The sequence below is a fragment of the Mesitornis unicolor genome, unplaced genomic scaffold, assembly GCF_000695765.1.
Source record: "Mesitornis unicolor isolate BGI_N332 unplaced genomic scaffold, ASM69576v1 scaffold25309, whole genome shotgun sequence".
NCBI lineage: Eukaryota > Metazoa > Chordata > Aves > Mesitornithiformes > Mesitornithidae > Mesitornis > Mesitornis unicolor.
In genome coordinates this window covers 104,211-122,066 of record NW_010206935.1, presented here as the reverse complement: position 1 = coordinate 122,066, position 17,856 = coordinate 104,211, and the positions used below count along the sequence as shown (strand labels likewise).

Genomic DNA, 17,856 nt, shown 5'->3' with positions numbered 1-17,856 from the left:
CTTCTCTTGGATTAGTTCCTCTGAAGGAAGAGGGGTGACTTTGTAAAGCCATAAGCCAGACCTATAATTTGATTTAGGAGGGATGTTATTCCCTTGAAAATGAGAAGATGTTTACTTGACACAAAGGTTGTATGTTGAGATCAGTTGTTCACATTCAGGTTTGTGCAGGCTGTTTAAGGAGCTCATTTAAATGATCTGGCTTCATTGTATCCGTGATTTCATTGAAAGAATTAATTGTCTGAAAAAGTGGAATTTTTAATGCAAAAAAATGCAACTCTGTTTTCCATATGTCACATCTTCTACAAACACTGCAGATTGGGAACTGAATACTTGGAGATGATAATACTCTGACTGAGAAGTGCTTTGGGTAGTCTAATGCCAAGATTAGCATAAAAAAAATAAAAAACAAAGTAGAATTTAGTACTTGTAAATATACTTTCTTTGGGTGCTTTACACATCCCTACCTCTTCCCTTAAAGAGCTGGCATATGACCAAAAAGACAAGTAAATAAAATTGTACTGAGCATCAAGTTAAGGAAATCTGCAGTTCTTTACAGGTTTATGGAACATCACTAAACTGATCTTTTGATCTTAATTTAAGATTACTACTTTCTAAATTTCATCTGAGAATTAGGGCAATGCAAGTCTTACATTGAAAATCTTAACTGCGCTGCATTCACCTTTTAGCATAGGATTATATGCTATTTTTTGGACCAGAGCAAAAAAAATCAGAGAAAACACTCAACTAAAGTGTTCCCTGTTCCCATCAAAGGAAAGATCTGTCCACAAATGACTGATGCTTTTGTATAAAACTGTGGTAGATACTGTATCAATATACAAAAAAGCATTGTAGGAAGAATACAAGAATCTGTGTTGTTATGTGGTAAAAATTGGTGGTGGCAGCTCAAAAGTGGTATTTTCTTATTTTTCTTATTTATTTTCATTTTATAGGTATTGAGATGGTGCTAAATTGTGACTGTGGGATGTCTTTTAAATTATTTAAATTTTGAAACAAAGCCTCCATGATTCTGACCATTTGGAAATGCCAATACATGAAAGAGAAGAATCTTTAGCTATATTGGTTTCTGTGACACAGCCAAATTATTGTGTATTATGCACCTGTAACTTAAAAGTGTGTGTGTCTCCTCATCTATTCTGTAAAGATTTGGATATTTGGCCTATGCAGATGTAGCATTAGTAACATAAATGTTGTGCTTTTGAAGATCTTAAATATGTGCTTCATGTCTGAAACATTACTGAAGAAAAATGCTATGTTAAAGACTTAGCTAATATTTCCAGTAGCATTACTGAGCTTAGCTTTTCCTGTTCGCAAACAGTGAGGCCACAACAAGTTTCTTTCCAAAACTTAGGAAGAGCAGTGTGCTGCAAAGAACCTTAAAATGCGTTAGGTAATGTATGACTGTCTCTAAGCAGAAGAATTTGTTAACCTGAAGCTAATGTGGGAAATTAATTTTTGGTCACATCCTTTAAGAATCTGTTCAGCTATACTTGATTTATGTGAACATTAACAAAAGATTTATGTTACAAAAAGTCAACCCACTTTTGAGTTAGAACAGCTTCATTTTGAACATCAAAGATGATGTTAAGAGAGCGCTGTTTGACAGAACCGGGCTTTAAAATATGGAAGTACTGAGGATTTGACTGCTGTGTGCTTAGCTTGGGCTTGATCCTGTGCTCTGGTGGGCTGCTGTGTTGTACCTCGTGATACCATTGGTGCAGCCCCGGAGCCTATGTAAATCCTTTTTGGTTTGTTTATACAATACATTAAGTGGTTGTGTGTTGTTGCTCTTATATTTGTTACTTGTGAAAACATAACTGAAACCTTTAAGTGGTAAAGGTAGAATGAAAAGCACGAGAGCTTGCATCTTGCATAGATTTTAGTCTTGTTGGTCCATCAGTAAGGTAGTTCAAGAGCTGTTCTTCCCCACTTCTACTGCTGTATGAGTTTTCCAGCATTACCTTGGTATCAAAAGGCTTATTCAGTCACACTAATACACAGGAGTTAGATGTAAGCATGTGCTCAAGTTGCCGTGGCTGCAGAGGGTTACTTGTCACATCTAGAATGTGGTTTTGGTTATCAGTTGATTTAATCCCATTCCAGATGCTGATTCTTTGCTCCTGATCCCTGTGTGACCCCTGTCAAACCAGACTAAGGTTTGACCCATGATTAATTTTGCAAGAAGAAACCCATTTACCCTTATGTATCCGTGTGGCCAGTGGGACTGTACAGATTTGGAGCGCTGCTGATGCCTTCTCCGATACATCAGTTCCTGTGGTAATACCAACTGTAGGCTGGCCCTTCATTAGTGCAGTGGCTTTGATGAGAACAGAGATGAATTGGTTTATGCAGGCTGAGGATTAGGACGGCCCAGATTTGTGACCGATTTGTTGCTTTGCCATTGTCCTCCTGTCCTGTGGCAAATATGAGAAGGGGCTTTCAGGAGAGAGCCTTACAGCAGAGGAAGCAGCACTGTAGGCTCCTTTTGTGGAGAGGAGGCTTATGGTGTGCTGAATGCATCCTTCAAGTAGTAGTAGGCATTCGTGCCATAAATCCACGCAGGAAGCTGAGAAGAGGTCTGCCCACAGCTCCCTCTGGGTGTGGGACACTGCCCTTCCATCAGGGAAGCTGAGGCAGAAGCTACTGAAATTGTGTTAGAGACACAGCTGTGTTGTCTGAGTAAAGATCATAGTGAGGAGAAATGGAGATGTTGTTCAGTGTTGTGGTCTCGTTCTTGTCTGAGGTGTGGAGGAGTGACCAGAGCTCAGCAAATCGCTGAGTGTCACCAAAAAGTGGTGACAATAGCGACTACTGTCCACCGCAGAAGATGTGCTCCTGTCCTAAAGGCAGCTTTGAGAGAAATAGAAGAAATTGAAGGCAATTTAATACCTTAGATTAATTAACATGAGGGTAATTTTAGAGAGACAACAGTAACCACATCATAATTGTTTTCTTCTGTAGAGAATTCTTTCTGGAGTATGGTTTCGCGCAGGTGGAAGCAGTGTGATATGGTGATGTTTAGACACTGTTTCTCTGGAGGTGGGACAGAGGAAAGTCTGTCTCTGGGATGGGTGTGCAGGGGGAGATTATTTTCATGAACACTCAGAGGTGACGTAGAGACAAAACTGATAAAAGCGTATCATTAATTGTTGCTACACCTAACTTGTGCTGTGCAGCCGAGGAGCTATTGCCTTGGTAATAGTTGTTATTAGTTTCGGAGATAGACATGGGACTTCCTTAGGAGAAGTGCCTGCAAATGAAGCAGGGTGCATTTCCAGTCTGGATGCTAGAAATTTATCATGAAATGAAGGCAGGGATAAGTGTCTCTATTTGCTGTTGGCTTGGAGAACTGGAGGAATTAGGCAAGAAGGCTGAGGTGTGAGACTCCTTTGAATTTTTGTATTATATATGTGACTATTTTAATTTCATAGTGAAATTATTGGCAGCACCTATGAGATTTGCTTTGCAGTTTTCACTCGCCTGGCAACTAGTTTGTAGCTGTGACTACAAACAAAGATAAAATAAGGAAAATGCTTGTTATTTTCTTTTTCCAAAGCACTTGAACAAATCCTTAATGATGCAATGCAGTTTTGTTGAAGACAAGGTTGGACAGCAGAACTGGGATTGCAGTCTGGGATTTTTGGTAGAGCACAGAGCAGGATGAACTTCTATTGGAGAGACAGTGAACAAACTAAGAAGTAAGGCAAAGCCTGCAGATACTGTGTGCAAATAATCATCCTTCTTTCTTGAGGGCTGGGGGTGGCTGGTGGAGATGAGCTGAATCTGCACTGGTGGGGCAGAAAAGGCACGTTCTGAGACTACTGCTGCCTGCCTGGGGCAGCTGGGAAGCATCTGCCTCCGGTGGCCACTGTATCTCTGTGGGCTACAATTTCTGTCAGAGGTTGGTCTAGGTGTAGCAGTGCTTTAAGGTTTAAATCAAATCAGAGGATGGCTTTAAATGGGTATGAAGCATGTCAGAAGAGAGTATGATGTAGAGCCACCAGCCCCCTACTTACTAGTATGTCTTGAATACATGAATTTTTGTCAGTGAAGAGATCCCTAATTATCTCAATACAGCCTTTGATAGTGGAAATTTCCAGTGCAGGTATCAGTTCACTGCTGGACAGGTTCTGTGATAAATCCGATGGTCTGAAAGGAAAGTATCCTATAAAGGAGATGGAGGATTGGTTTGAGATTGCAAAGAAAAAACCTGCTGTTCTTCCCCAGGCCATGCAAGGGAAGAGAGGTCAGGTCTCAGCGGTGGGCTGCGAAGCTGCAGTGGAGGCGCAGTGAGGCGAAGGACCCACGGCTGCTGCACGCAAACAGTTAAGGATGGACTTGTGGCACTCGTCACTGAAGTAATTTCTTGGTATTCCCCAAGTTATATAAATAAAGCTGTACTGCAGTTAAACAACATAAATTTAATCTGATCTTTTTTTCTGTACCCAAGCAGTGCTCATAAACGTTTTCAGGGTAGGCTTGCACTTCAAAGGCTTCATCCTCCTCTGCTATTAATTGCTGTAGAGGTCTTGAACGTACTGACAATATGCTGACTTACACCAGCTGAGAATATAGAGCTGATTGTTTACTTCTGACTAATTGTGATAGCTTCTATCAGGGTTTCATGAACAAAGAAAAATTATAATATGGAAGAATCAGAAAACCACAGCTAGAAGAGCAGTATCTGGATCCTCTAAAGGGCTATTGTAATCTGGATGTGGCTGTTCTCTCGCTATTTAGGTATAGGTAGCTTAGTATAAGTTTGATCAGTACTTCAGCTCAATGAGAGACCTACAGTTGTAAAACTGTTCAATGTATGCAACTACTGTGCACTCAATCCCTTATAGGCCGCCTATAAATTATTAAGCAGTAACACATTTTTTTTATTGCCATAGGTAATAAAACTGATTTGAGTATATTCCCTCAGTTTAATGCTTTCTTACTTTGTCCTCAAAAATAAGCATAATTTTTTTTTAGCATGTACTTGAATAGTTTTTTGTAGTCTGCATTGTCTGTATCAACGTTGCAATTACTTAGTCTTGTCAGGAAGTACTTACAGTTGTGGTCATGGCCTCATTCAATGGGTAACTGAACAAAAAACTGGATACTTGGATCTGCAGCAAATTGATGTTTAAATCATAGTGTAAAGCACATAGATAAACATTTAGTATTTAATCATCTGTTAAAATGAAATGCATTTTCAATTCTCAATCGCTTCATATCAGAATGAAAAGGTAATAAATGTCAAGATTTGATTTTCTACCTCCATCCCTCTTATAAGCTGTGTTGGTAACATCAGTTTTCTAGTGGTGACATCTTTTTGGGAGCAGGAAGGTCACACTGGGCAGTTGAGCAAAAGCTTTTGGTGACTGGATTTGGATGGTTAAAGTTTATGCTGGGGTTCACAGATGCTGCCATTCTCTGCATTCTGTTTCATGACTTTTTTTTTTTCTTTTCCCTCTCCCCATTCCCCCCACCCCCTGCCTTGGGAAATGAAGTTTTAGAGGATATTTTAGAATAGATGGGGATCTATACTTGTGGCATAGTCTTTTAGAACATGGCTCTATTTGTGTTTTCCCTTTCTCTTTTGCAGGTAATATAAGCAGAGGAAGGAAAGAAGGCTTCATACTTACAATATATAACTTTTATGTTGGCTTTGTTTTGCTTGTTGTTGCAGTCATGGTCATTTCCTCCTTGGAGCTTTCAAATTTGGGAACCTGGATTTCTAGTTCAGGAAAAGTTGAACATCTCGTGGTTGGTTCCCTGAAAGCTGTTAGTGTTTCGTGTCCTAAAAATACTTCCAGAAAGAAAAGTTAGGCTTGTCTGCCCAAGTTTAAGCATGTAGTAAATTACTTGATTACACAAAGACTACTGAAGCTAGTGCTCACATAGTGCTCATCACAGTGAGAGCTCTGTAACCAAGTGTTTAGAAGTTGATTTGACTTTTAGATGTCATAATTTTAGTCACCATGCTGAAAATGTAGCCTCATATCTTTCACTGTGTCTGTCTTGCTGCCGTGATTTTTATTCTCTATATTGCTTTTTTTTCACTTGAGCGTTTTAACTTTGATTGTGTGTAAAAGACTAATAATAACTCTTTTTTTTTATAGGTACTAAGCCAAATGATCTCAATTTGATAATATCCATGTTAAGAATGGATGGGGAGGAAAATAAGAAGAGAGATGATGTTGATGAGAGTTTACAAACTGAGTTGACAGAGGGATCCCGGAGAAATACATCAGGAGAAAATGCTGAATGTGACTCTTCATCTCAGCAGAAAACAAAGCTTATATCAGATGAAGTGTTCAGAGACCTTGAAGAGAAAAGAAAAGAGAACGGCACAAACAAAAGGGCACTGTCAGGATCACCAAACTTGGATGTTGTTGAAGTAGACAAACCTGGAAATGTCTCCAGAAAAAGAAAGCTGAGTTCTTCAGAAGACGTGAAAGATAGTGAAAGGAAATTGCAGAAAGTCGTAGCTGGAGAAGCAGGTAGTGCAGCAGCTGGAGCTGTAAAGAAGGAAGAGGTTGCCAGTTGTCTTGGTGATGACATATTCAATTCAAATGTCCTGTGCCTACATTGTGATTTCAAATGTGGTGATGGTGCCATGTTGAAAATTCACAAGGAAAGTAAACATTCACAAGAGTTGCCAGCTGCTGTTCCTGATAACTTATCTTCTTCAGAAGAAATCAGTGTTGGCCATACAGTTGGAAACATAGACAAAGATCTTGAAGGCAAAATGAGTGATCAGTGTTTGCCTTCCTGCTCTAATATGGAAAAACATAAACACGAAAGCCCCTCTAAACAATCCAAAGAGCAAACATGCCCTCACTGTAGTTGCACAGCTGAAGGTAGTTTAACATTACATACGCATGTTAAGCAAGATCATGAGAAATCCAAGATATTTTGTTGTGATCTTTGTGGTTTTCAGAGTGCTGAGGAAAACCTCCTAAATTCTCATTTCCTTGGCAAGACTCACCTTCGACGCCAAAATCTTGCTGCGCGGGGAGGATTTGTACGGATATTGACAAAAAAATCTTTCAAAAAACAACAATCTACTGCAACCAGAGAGAGGAATGTCAGAGCAAAACCTGGGACCAGTAAATCAAGGGCAAGAACTGCTGATGCAAAAGAAGTAAGTGTTTGCAGTGCACTGGAGGGCTCAAAAGTAAGCTTGTCTAAACAAAATGATGGCACTGAACTTGCTGAAACGATATCCTCTTCAAATGTTCCCCCTGAAAAAAGAGATACTATGACAGAAGAAAAGATGCTTTCTTCCACTGTAGATGGCAATGATGAAGTCCGTAGTGAAAAACTAGAAATACCAGGACCCTCACAAAATATCTTGCAGAAAACAGAACTCCCTTCAATTACCAAAAAGCTAGTTAGCAGTTTAAAGATGACAAGGAGATTTGACAGACTGGAACATAAAAGAAACGTTGTCTTGTTAAGATCTTCCTTTGGACAGAGTAGGTCTTTTAGATTGAGAAGGCAGGTTAAAAGAAGGTACAATTTGTTGGGCAATGGTAAGAGAGGCAAGCCTGAAACTCGGAGAATACACATGAGGCGTATCTCCAGCACTCAGCTTAAATCTGGTGCTCCAAGCCCTATGTCACATGCAGAATTAGAAACAGATGCTAAAAGTAACTCCAATACTACTTCAGAAATTCAAGCTCTTACTGAAGATAAGCCAAATACCCTTTCTACCAACGCTACAAATACTAAAGATTCTGACATTAAACTTACTGCTGATCATGCTGTTCTTCATACTTGCATTGACTGTGGTCATGTTTTTCAGGACCAAAAAAGTTTGGAAATTCATGTTGCTAAGCTTCATACAAAAAGGACCCAGTTTAATTGTCAGATGTGTAGTTATTCCCCTGGAGTCAGGGAAGACATGAAGCAACACTGTCAGGACAGTAAACACCAGATGGGAGGTTGTAGCTTTAATTGTCAGCTCTGTTCATTTACCAGCTTGAATGTGATCAACCTTCAAAGCCATATGAGTGAAGCACATAGCATGTCCCATAGTTGTCCAATTTGCATTGGTTTTTTCCAAACGGAAGAAGAGCTGATAAATCATCAAAAAAATGAGAAACATGGTGCTTCATTGTTGCAGCAAGCGACTCCATTGAGTAACAGCGATCAGACCTTGCAAGTGGTAAATTATGCTGACTCAGTATCAAACAATAGCCAAAATCTTGCAAAGGAAATGGAAGTATCAGTGAAAGCAAAAACTCCAGACTCTTCCTTCATAAATCATAGAAATGAACCAAAGCATTCTGTTCTGAATAAAACCCAGTTTCAATGTAAAAAGTGTTTTTATAAGACAAGATCTTCCACGGTTCTTACAAGGCACATAAAACTCCGACATGCACAGGAGTATCACTTCCTTTGCAAAGCATGTAATCTCTACTCACTGAGTAAGGAAGGAATGGAGAAGCATATCAAAAGAAGCAAGCACCTTGAAAATGCCAGGAAAAACAACATTGGGCTACGTTTTGAGGAATGTATTGAAAAGGTTTGTGTTGGTGTTGGTGGTATTAAAACAGTGTTGGATCCTTCTGTTTCTGGGAGTGGCAATACAGAGTTAGAGAAAGAAATTATACATGTTTCATCCTCTTCTGTGGAAAACATAGCAAGAAATAAGGAATTTGTTCCACTTGATGAAAGGATTGGTGAAAATGAATTGGTTTTAGCTAATGCACCCAAAAGAGGGAAATCCAAAGGTACTATTTCTAGGACATGTACCCACTGTGGTCTTTTGGCCTCCAGTGTTACAAATTTGACTGTTCATATCAGACGAAAGCACAGTCATCAGTACAGCTATCTGTGTAAGGTTTGCAATTACTACACAGTAACCAAAGGAGATATGGAGCGGCATTGTGCGACCAAAAAACACAAAAGCCGTGTTGAAATAGAAGGACGTGGAAAACAGGACTCGGAGATCATCGTTAGCCCTGAAGGAGGTAATTTTGAATCCATGAGCAAGAAGGATAACAGCCCCGCAAGTACTTTGTATGAACATGTTGAGGATGGTAGCCAGTCATCATATTTGGGAAATTCTGTCTTAGACAATCAGGAAGCTGAGCAAGGAGATGCTGAGCTGAAAGCTGTAAATGCCTGTAGACTGCCAGATTCGGAGCATACCAGAAATTCATTAAATGCCAACCAGCGTATGTTTCTGGAACCAGACAGGGCTACCCAAGATGGTGACCCGTGCTTCCAGAGAAGACCAGTGGGTGCAAACAACAACAAGTGCGTACACTGCAGCTTCGTTGCTCATTCTTCTTCTTCTTTAGAGCTGCATGTGAAGCGCAAACATACAAAACAATTTGAATACTTCTGCATGGCTTGTGACTACTATGCTGTTACTCGCAGGGAGATGATTAGGCATGCAGCAACAGAGAAGCATAAAATTAGAAGAGAATCTTATGTTTATTCTTCTTCTGGAGAGGAAGGAAACACAGCAAATATTACCAAAGAAGGCACTACTTTGTCTCAAGAGGAGCACCATCTCAGTGCAGGAGAATCAGAAACTGGTTTAGGTGAAACAAAATGTGCCAATGATGCAGCAGAAGGTGATCATGTTAGTAAAAGCCTTACTGAGTGTAATGTCTTAGATGAAAGTGAATCTCCAGGAACGCCTAAAGGTGGCAGTTCCCAAAATGCAGTAGAAGATGAACTTGAAGACGAGTCTAGAAATGGAGGAGAAACCCTTTTTTGTGAAGGATTCCAGCAAACTCCTCAGAAAGATGAAGTTGTTAAACTTGACAGGGAGGTATCAGTTAAAGAAGGAGGTACTCATGAGTTGCAGAAAAGTAGACACAGTCAGGAGCTGCTCAACTCAGATGATGATTCCACTGCAGAAAATCCAAACAGATCATGCGACACAAACTTGGATTCAGGAAAAGGTGAGGAAAGCTTGGAAGCAAGTAGAGAAAGCCTTGAAGGAGAGTGTAGAAACACAGACATTCTCAAAAAAATATCTCTGGAAAAAAACAACCCGCTTATGCTAACTCTTCCAGAAACAAGTAGTGCAGTGGAGCAATCAAATTTTCCTGGAAACATTGGAGAAATGGTACAAAATATACATAGTTTAGAGGGTGACAGAAGTTTCAAAGAGGATCCTACTGGGGAGGAGGAAGAAGCCCTTATGGAAGCACAACATGAAGCAGAAGTAACTATAAATAACAATCTTTGGGAGGCAGATGGCTCAACAGCTGAGGGCATGCAAGAAAGTAGTAATGAGGCTTTAGGAACAGTTATCAGCGCTGATGATAAAGGAAAAGCAATGCAAAATTTTGGCAAGTTTGATTCTTCTATAGTGAGGTTAAAAAGCCATCAAGATGGGGAGACCACTGACCATTCTGCTGAAGGACAGACGTCAGGTGGAGTGAAAGCCGCTGAGCTTGCAGGGAAAACAGACCCTTCCCCAAGTGGTGGGAAGAAGAAGAAGTCAGAAGGAATTTACCTTGGGGAATCAACACGTATTCGCTGCGATGACTGTGGTTTTCTAGCAGATGGTTTGAGCGGACTAAATGTTCACATAGCCATGAAACATCCTTCAAAAGAAAAACATTTTCACTGCTTACTCTGTGGAAAATCGTTTTACACAGAGAGCAACCTTCACCAGCACTTGGCCAGCGCTGGGCACATGCGAAACGAGCAGGCAAGCGTGGAGGAGCTGCCCGAAGGAGGCGCCACCTTTAAGTGCGTGAAGTGCACGGAGCCCTTCGATTCGGAGCAGAGCTTGTTTCTCCACATCAAAGAGCAGCACGAAGAGCTGCTGCGGGAAGTGAATAAGTACATTGTGGAAGACACTGAGCAGATCAACAGGGAGAGGGAAGAGAATCAAGGCAATGTCTGCAAGTACTGTGGGAAGATGTGTAGAAGTAGCAATTCCATGGCCTTCCTAGCTCACATCCGTACCCATACAGGTATGGAAACGCTCTCTTTGCATGTGGTCTCTTTCAAACAGAGTGAATTATACCATGGATGTTTTTCTGCTTGTTCATAATATGTCTTATGAACTGGCATTTGTATTGCCCGATGAGCCCCTAATGAAATTCGAAATTACCTAAAGGGGCATAAAAATACGGTGATCAAAGGGCAAACAATGTAAGAACGTTTTAAGCGCAGTCACCCTTCTGCTTTTTGTTTCCTATGGAGAGATTTCCTTCCCTTTAAGCTAAATTATAACCATTAATTGGTTCTTAAATTTATATAATGTAGCAGTAGTGGTTTAAGAGAACAATTAGCTGTTCTTTCTAACTTCCTCTTCCTTGCAGTTGTTTAATATCCAAAATGTTTGTTTCTTTTCAATTCAGTTACACTTTCAGCATTACATAATGCTTCAGGACAGACGTCTGATATTACATCGTTCCTAAAAAAATACCAGTAAGAAGCATCAAGAGGTTTTTGTAGAAATGCGTTATGGGAGTTGGAACTGGTCAGCCTTTTTTTGGACGGTAGTGTGTGAGGCTGATGTGATGCACAGGGATGTAGCATCTGATTTAGTTTCTGTGCTGATCACACTTTCAATTCATTTTTATGTTTAATTTTAAGTGGAAAATTTAAAAACATTTTTGTAGAAAAATGCATAAGCTGCAGTTCTAAATTTATGTAAAAATTCACTGCGATGTTTCTATAAACCTGCCATACATTCTTTATTTTAAATAGACAGCTTTTCTAAATCACTGAGCTCTGCTTAGACAAGTGGTGTCTCCATGGTTGAATTTATGAGTGGATTTGAATAATAAATTCACATTTCAATGAACATATTTTCATTAAAACTGTAAGGTTTATTTTACTGTACTTTTAAATAATGGCTTATTATGGAAGCTATAGTTTAAATTCATGCAGTATTTGAAACTTAGTGCATGGTTACAAGGAAGAGAACAAAAAGGTAAGAAAAAAGAAACATGAAAGAATGGTAATTCCTGGCATAATCCTAAAATAGTTTTGTAAGGTTTTTATGAAAAGGCGAGGGCGTGACTGGACAACAAAGTTTAAGATTAATCTTGGGGACCATGAACGTTGTATTTCAAACCTTTCACAGCATTTTACCATAACCGTAGTATTCATGTATACCAGCAACTCACGTACTTAATACTTTCAGCATTACTTCTGTGCTGTCAGTAACATAGTTATCTGTATTGCTTCAGCTAATATCTAACTTTGAATGCAGTGTTAAGTCTTTAGAGGGACGCTCATGTTCACATGGTCAGGACAGCTGTATAAGCCCTTAATATGCCCTCTTACGGCAGATAAAACTGAATAAAACTAAGGGGGAGGATGCTAATGGAGCTCTCTTTAGGATTCTTTATGCAACTGTCTGGTCAAGACATGTTGCTTATAATTGATGTGTCCATTACTTGAATTCTCTTGTAATTATAGTCAATAAGTCTTGTAAATGTGTTAAAGCTCACTAAAAGCATACAAATTCAAGAACAGAGTAAGGCTAATAATTTAAAATAATCAATGTAGGCATTTCAGCACTTAATTTCCCTTGTGTGTTGATAGCTGATCATTCTTAATCCATTAAGATTTATTTAGTCGTTTACAATGCAAAATAGGTTTGCACTGGTCACTTGTGCCATTTGAAAATGTCCACCAGGTTAAGTGCAGAATGTAGTCCATTAGTCTTCCTTGACTATATGTATTAATTGCATTTAAAATCAAGTTAATGTGGATGTGAAAGTGAGGTAACTATCAATATATGACAAAGCAACCCTACTTACATAAGTCACATCATTGATTGTAACATTTAGTAAAAGTTAGTGTACTTTTTAACATTCTGTGTGTAGGTCTAATCGTGAAGTATATTTTTATTGTGCTTTTGGATGGCCCTAAATATGCAAAGCAGTAAAAGAATACATTTCATTTTGCAAGTCATTTTTCGGTAGTGCTTGTGGAGAGGGTATAGCAGGGTTAGAGAATAGAGTTTTATCTGCCCTCTTTCTCACAGCACCTTTAAATGAAAAGCTTTTTGGATGCTTTGCTGATTCACATAAATAGTAATGCAGAGGCTTTTATTAATAGTTAATGGGAAGAAGGCTTTCTCTTCCAATCCATATTTTCATATTTGTGATTTCCTTTGTGTCTTGTAGACCTTTCCTTCCAATCTGTATCACAACTGATACAGTTGAGTAAGAAACAAATGTTTTTGCCTTATTGGGAATGGTGGCGGAGGGAACTGACCTGCTCCATCAACTATATACACGCTGGCTTGTAACACTGATGGGGCAAAGCACAGTATTTCCAGCTTCTCATCTGTTCCAGGGTAACACCAGGTACACAGCAGGAGCAGAGCTACACATTTTCCCATTTATTGTTCTGATTATGTGCTTTAAAAAAATCTTTCCTCAGCATCCAGGTGTGCATATATATATTTATATACGTATGTACATGTAACCATATCCAACGCCTTGCCTTTTCTTTTTAATTGAGTAGTTTGCAATAGTTTGCAGGGGAAAAAGGGAAAGTTGTAGAAAGATACAACTAATGATTTCCATTAATAGGAAAGTAAAGTTTCAAAATACTGTTAAATAATGTAGGAGATTTTCACATTGCAAATGAAAGGGAAGCTTTGCTAGAAAGGAGATAACAAGTAAGTCCATCACATGTTGACAAGTGAAAATGAGGAAGTGTAAAGAAAAATAAAAAGAGTAGTAGAGGTGGAAGACTTTTTAGGTCGCAATTGATGCAGGTCCCATAAACTTAATTAACAATCAACATCTGAGGAAAAAATCACCTGCAACCACATCATCTTTGTTTCGTTTCTCATCAGATTTCACAGTTAATGGAAGGTTTGCTCGATGTAAGTGTGGTATCTTACTCCCCATATTCTAAATGTAGGAGGAAATGGTAGGATAATATTTTACGTGGCTCTGCTCGCTTTGCATTGGGCCTGAGCTAGGGACACAGCTAAGCCTGCAGGTTCAAGAGGTACTGCCTTTGGCTGGCTTAAAGTTGGGGCACTGAATTTTTCTGGGAGTTCTGAGTCTCTGTTGTTTTAATGTAAAATTAAGACTATGAACTGCAATCATCTCTTTATAACAGCACAGTTTGTGTTTGACTTAACAGTTACATTTAGTCTATTTTCAATTTGGGTTTTTTTGGTTGTTTTTGTTGTTTAAACAGCCCCCCCCATAATTCCCAATTCTCTTGTTAAAAGTCTTCACATTTACCGCTGCCATTAGAAAATGTACACTTTGTTTCCATGCCATAACTTGTGAGTAAAGTAATTCTGTGGCTTTTTTTTTAAGTAATATGGTTGAGAAGATGCTGTATTGAAAGTATTTTTTGCATTTTCCCATGAACTAAAAGCCAAGTCTGAATCCAGTAGTATGACATTTAACACAGCATATGAGAACCATTGAAGTTTGTGATAAGTATGGCTACAAAATGGTTAATCGCTTCAACACAGTTTCAGATAGCCTTATAGTAAATACAGATTTTTTGCCCCATTAGTTTAAGTCTTAGTCTAATGCCTTCATCTTAAGTATAAAATTTTGGCTTGTTCCACCCAAGAACATACTGGGGCAAACTTGGCACCAGCAACCTAAAAGGGCGATACACCGCTTTTGTTTCAGGTGCTAAGTACTGACTGGAGCCTGCCAGCACTTGAATTTTCATGGCGTTTAAATGGAGATGTTAACAGATATTCAGCTCTGGATCTGAGCAATAAATAGAAAAACCTCAAGGCCTCAGTGGTTTTTGGATGAGAGCAGTCAACAGAATAATACATTTCTGTATTGTCAGCACACTGTAGCTACGATTGGTCTGAACTCGAGTTTTTCACAAAGGAGCCATGTAAATGGAAGCCAGAAAAGGTCTTGTATGGAAGCCCTGCGGGACACCTGCAGTAACAGAATGAGGAACGAATTTACAATTTAATCAGTAGGACAGAAACCCAGGGAACATAGGACCAAATCCACATGGTATTTGAATTCTGTGACAAAAAAAGAACAGTATAAACACCAATAGATTTAAAAAAAATCCTCTCTGACTGTGGCCTTGATGTTATTAATTGTGCAATTAGTCTTTAAGATCATAAGTTAAAACATCAACTTTTAATACTCTTTTATGTAATGCAAAGATAGGCTGTTTTTTATTTGCATGGATGTCTTTACAGAATGTAGTGTTGATTTGAAATGTCACCAAATTAATGATTAATTTAGTTTTATCAAGATCATTTAAATAAACTGGGGTTTTTCAGTGTGATTGATAGAATGTGATTGCTGTTAGCTGCAGTCTCAACCTGCTTTTGACATTTAAACATATAAAGCTGACTAGATATAACCATTCAGGTGCTAAATATATTTTACATCTACTTCCAACAGTAGAAATGGAAGTATTAAGAGATCTGGCTTCATTGTCATTGAACTGTGAAATATTCAACCTTGTCTGCCCGTGCTTAGTACTGTTGACTTTTTTATTTCAGTTAGAAGATTAAAATTAAATGCTTCATTTTTCGTCAGCTTTTGGGAATTAAATTGAAATTTAAGACTCTAAAAATTTTTACTAAGTTCCTCAATTTTACCAACGGATTTGTGGAGGATATTCTGTTTTCAAGGGCAAAGCAAAAAGGTTCATTGATCAAGTATGATATAGTGCAACATTTTTCTTATCAGAGCTCTTTATGTATATTTATTAAAGATCACATATTTCATATTATGCTTAACTGTATTGGAAGAAGTACTTCACAAAACATATACTAAACATAATATGGAGACTCTGTGACCATATTGTACTGACTTTTAACTGCAATTCTGTGATTTTGATTTATTGATTTAAGGATTTAGTGGTCAGAAAATTCGAAAGGGCTACAGCATACTTTAGAATGGTGTTGCTGTGTAATAACTTGGGGACTGACATGTGCCTAATTTAACTTTTTCAGTAAAAAAATGGTTTTTCCATCCTCGAGAGAGAATCACTGTTAATTAAGATAGACAAATAATTAGACTTTTTGCTGAGCTGATGTGATACAAGAAACAGGCTGGTACTTCTTCCTTGGAGAAATAATTTCAGAGTTCTTTGGTCTGCAGTAGACATTTAATATTAAAGTTTGTTCTTGAAATAAATAATAGCCAAAATGTCAATACTTCTGGTTTGCAGAATAATCATAAATTCTTGACCATAAAACAGTCATAAAGGCATAATATTTTATCCACTGTATATTCATACATTGCATGTCATTACAATAGCTAGGTGATGAATCATTTTCTGTGTGTGACAGAACAAATCTGAAATACCAATGCTAATGTGAAATCTATTCAGAGTCAGAAGACTTGTAAAATTACTTTGCTTTAAATATATTTGCTTAAAAAACAACTACATTTTGCAGTTTACACCAAGAGCAAGCCACTTTAAGACCATTTCAGCATTTGGAAATGAGGAAAGCTGTGGAACAACTTTTGCTATCTTGTTGAGAGGTTATCTACCTACTATATCGTCTTCTCATTTTAGTATTTTGTGGATTTTTTAATAATGATGATGATGATGATAATAATGATTAAATTATTATGAAGAGAGTAGTTTCTGTGATCTTGAACTTTAGGAAACTTTAATGAGTAATGTATAGTATATACCGCCTGTGTCCTGGGAGCTAGAAATTTATGTACGAAATACTTTTTTTGTTAGGCAAAAATCTCAAACAGGTTAAATGTGGGATGGGTTTTTTTTTAAAGGTTATTTTTCCCCAGGATTTTTTATTTCTTTAGCCGTGGGTGATACATTATTCTAATTCAACTCATATCTTATGCTAAATTTTACTTAGGATCAAAGCCATTCAAGTGCAAGATATGCCACTTTGCAACAGCTCAGCTCGGGGATGCCAGAAACCATGTCAAGAGGCACCTTGGGATGAGGGAATACAAGTGTCATGTCTGTGGGTGAGTAAACTGAAACAGTCTCCACCATGGTTAACCAGGAGGAGAGTGCAGGATATGCATTGTTTCAGAATTGAAAACTGTGATGTGAGCAAGAGTGGCTAAAATTATGCATGCATATCCTCCTTTCCATTGTTATGGTAAATTCCTTAAATACAGTTATGACATTCTTTTCCCACTTCTAATCCTGCACTGAAGATGAGCAATTTTATGGGCTACAAGGTCAATTTGAACCTGTAATCTGTAAATTGACTAAATTATAGGATGTTCATTCACATTGCCAGGGAGAACTGTAAATTCCATTTAAAGACATAAAAAATATATAATATAGACTTTACTGTGTGGGGTTTTTTCTTTTGCTATACTGTTATAATTTTAGTACCATTAACAGATTTCTGGTCTCCATTAGGATTTTCATTCTTTACGAAAACAAAACAGAAGACCTGATTTTTCAAACAAATGGATCTAAAATATTGCAGGCATAAGACTTTAAGAATAAATTGAAGTCTTTTATGTATGCTTGTGTTCTTGTTTGCTACCCTAAAAATCTTGTTTTTCTTTTTTCTTTAATCGTTATTTCCTCAGAAAGATCGTTCATAATGTTTAATTGTCCTTCAAATGTGTTGCATTTAATAGGAGGCATTGAGACTCCTTAATGCAAAACTAATTAATTTAGCAGAAATGTTTAAAAGGTTTTAAAATGCCATGGCATATATGGTACATCACAGGACATTCAAAGTTGGATTTTAATACCCTAGTTCTGATTAAAAATATATTTTAATGTTATTATGCTGGAGAAATTAACTAATATATGCATCATATAAAAACATTTTACTCAAACCTATGTAACCTGCTATAGCAGTCTTATGGCTAATGCGTAGAACAGCACAGGTTCAATTAGATGATGCAGTGCACACATGAATGGTGTGCTGCGATGTTGGGG

At 38.0% G+C, this 17,856-nt stretch overlaps 1 protein-coding gene across 1 annotated transcript in view; it reads left to right on the top strand.

Annotated features, from left to right (window-relative positions):
- Nucleotides 1–6,163: 6,163 nt before the first annotated feature.
- The window catches only part of ZNF407 (zinc finger protein 407), a gene marked incomplete at its 3' end in the record, with an annotated part of 108,900 nt that continues 97,207 nt past the window's right edge, over nucleotides 6,164–17,856 (top strand). Inside the window, exons 1-2 of the mRNA XM_010191967.1 lie at nucleotides 6,164–10,958; nucleotides 16,802–16,916. Of these exons, the coding sequence (XP_010190269.1) occupies nucleotides 6,164–10,958; nucleotides 16,802–16,916 (4,910 nt within the window). The remainder of the gene's footprint in view (nucleotides 10,959–16,801; nucleotides 16,917–17,856) is intronic.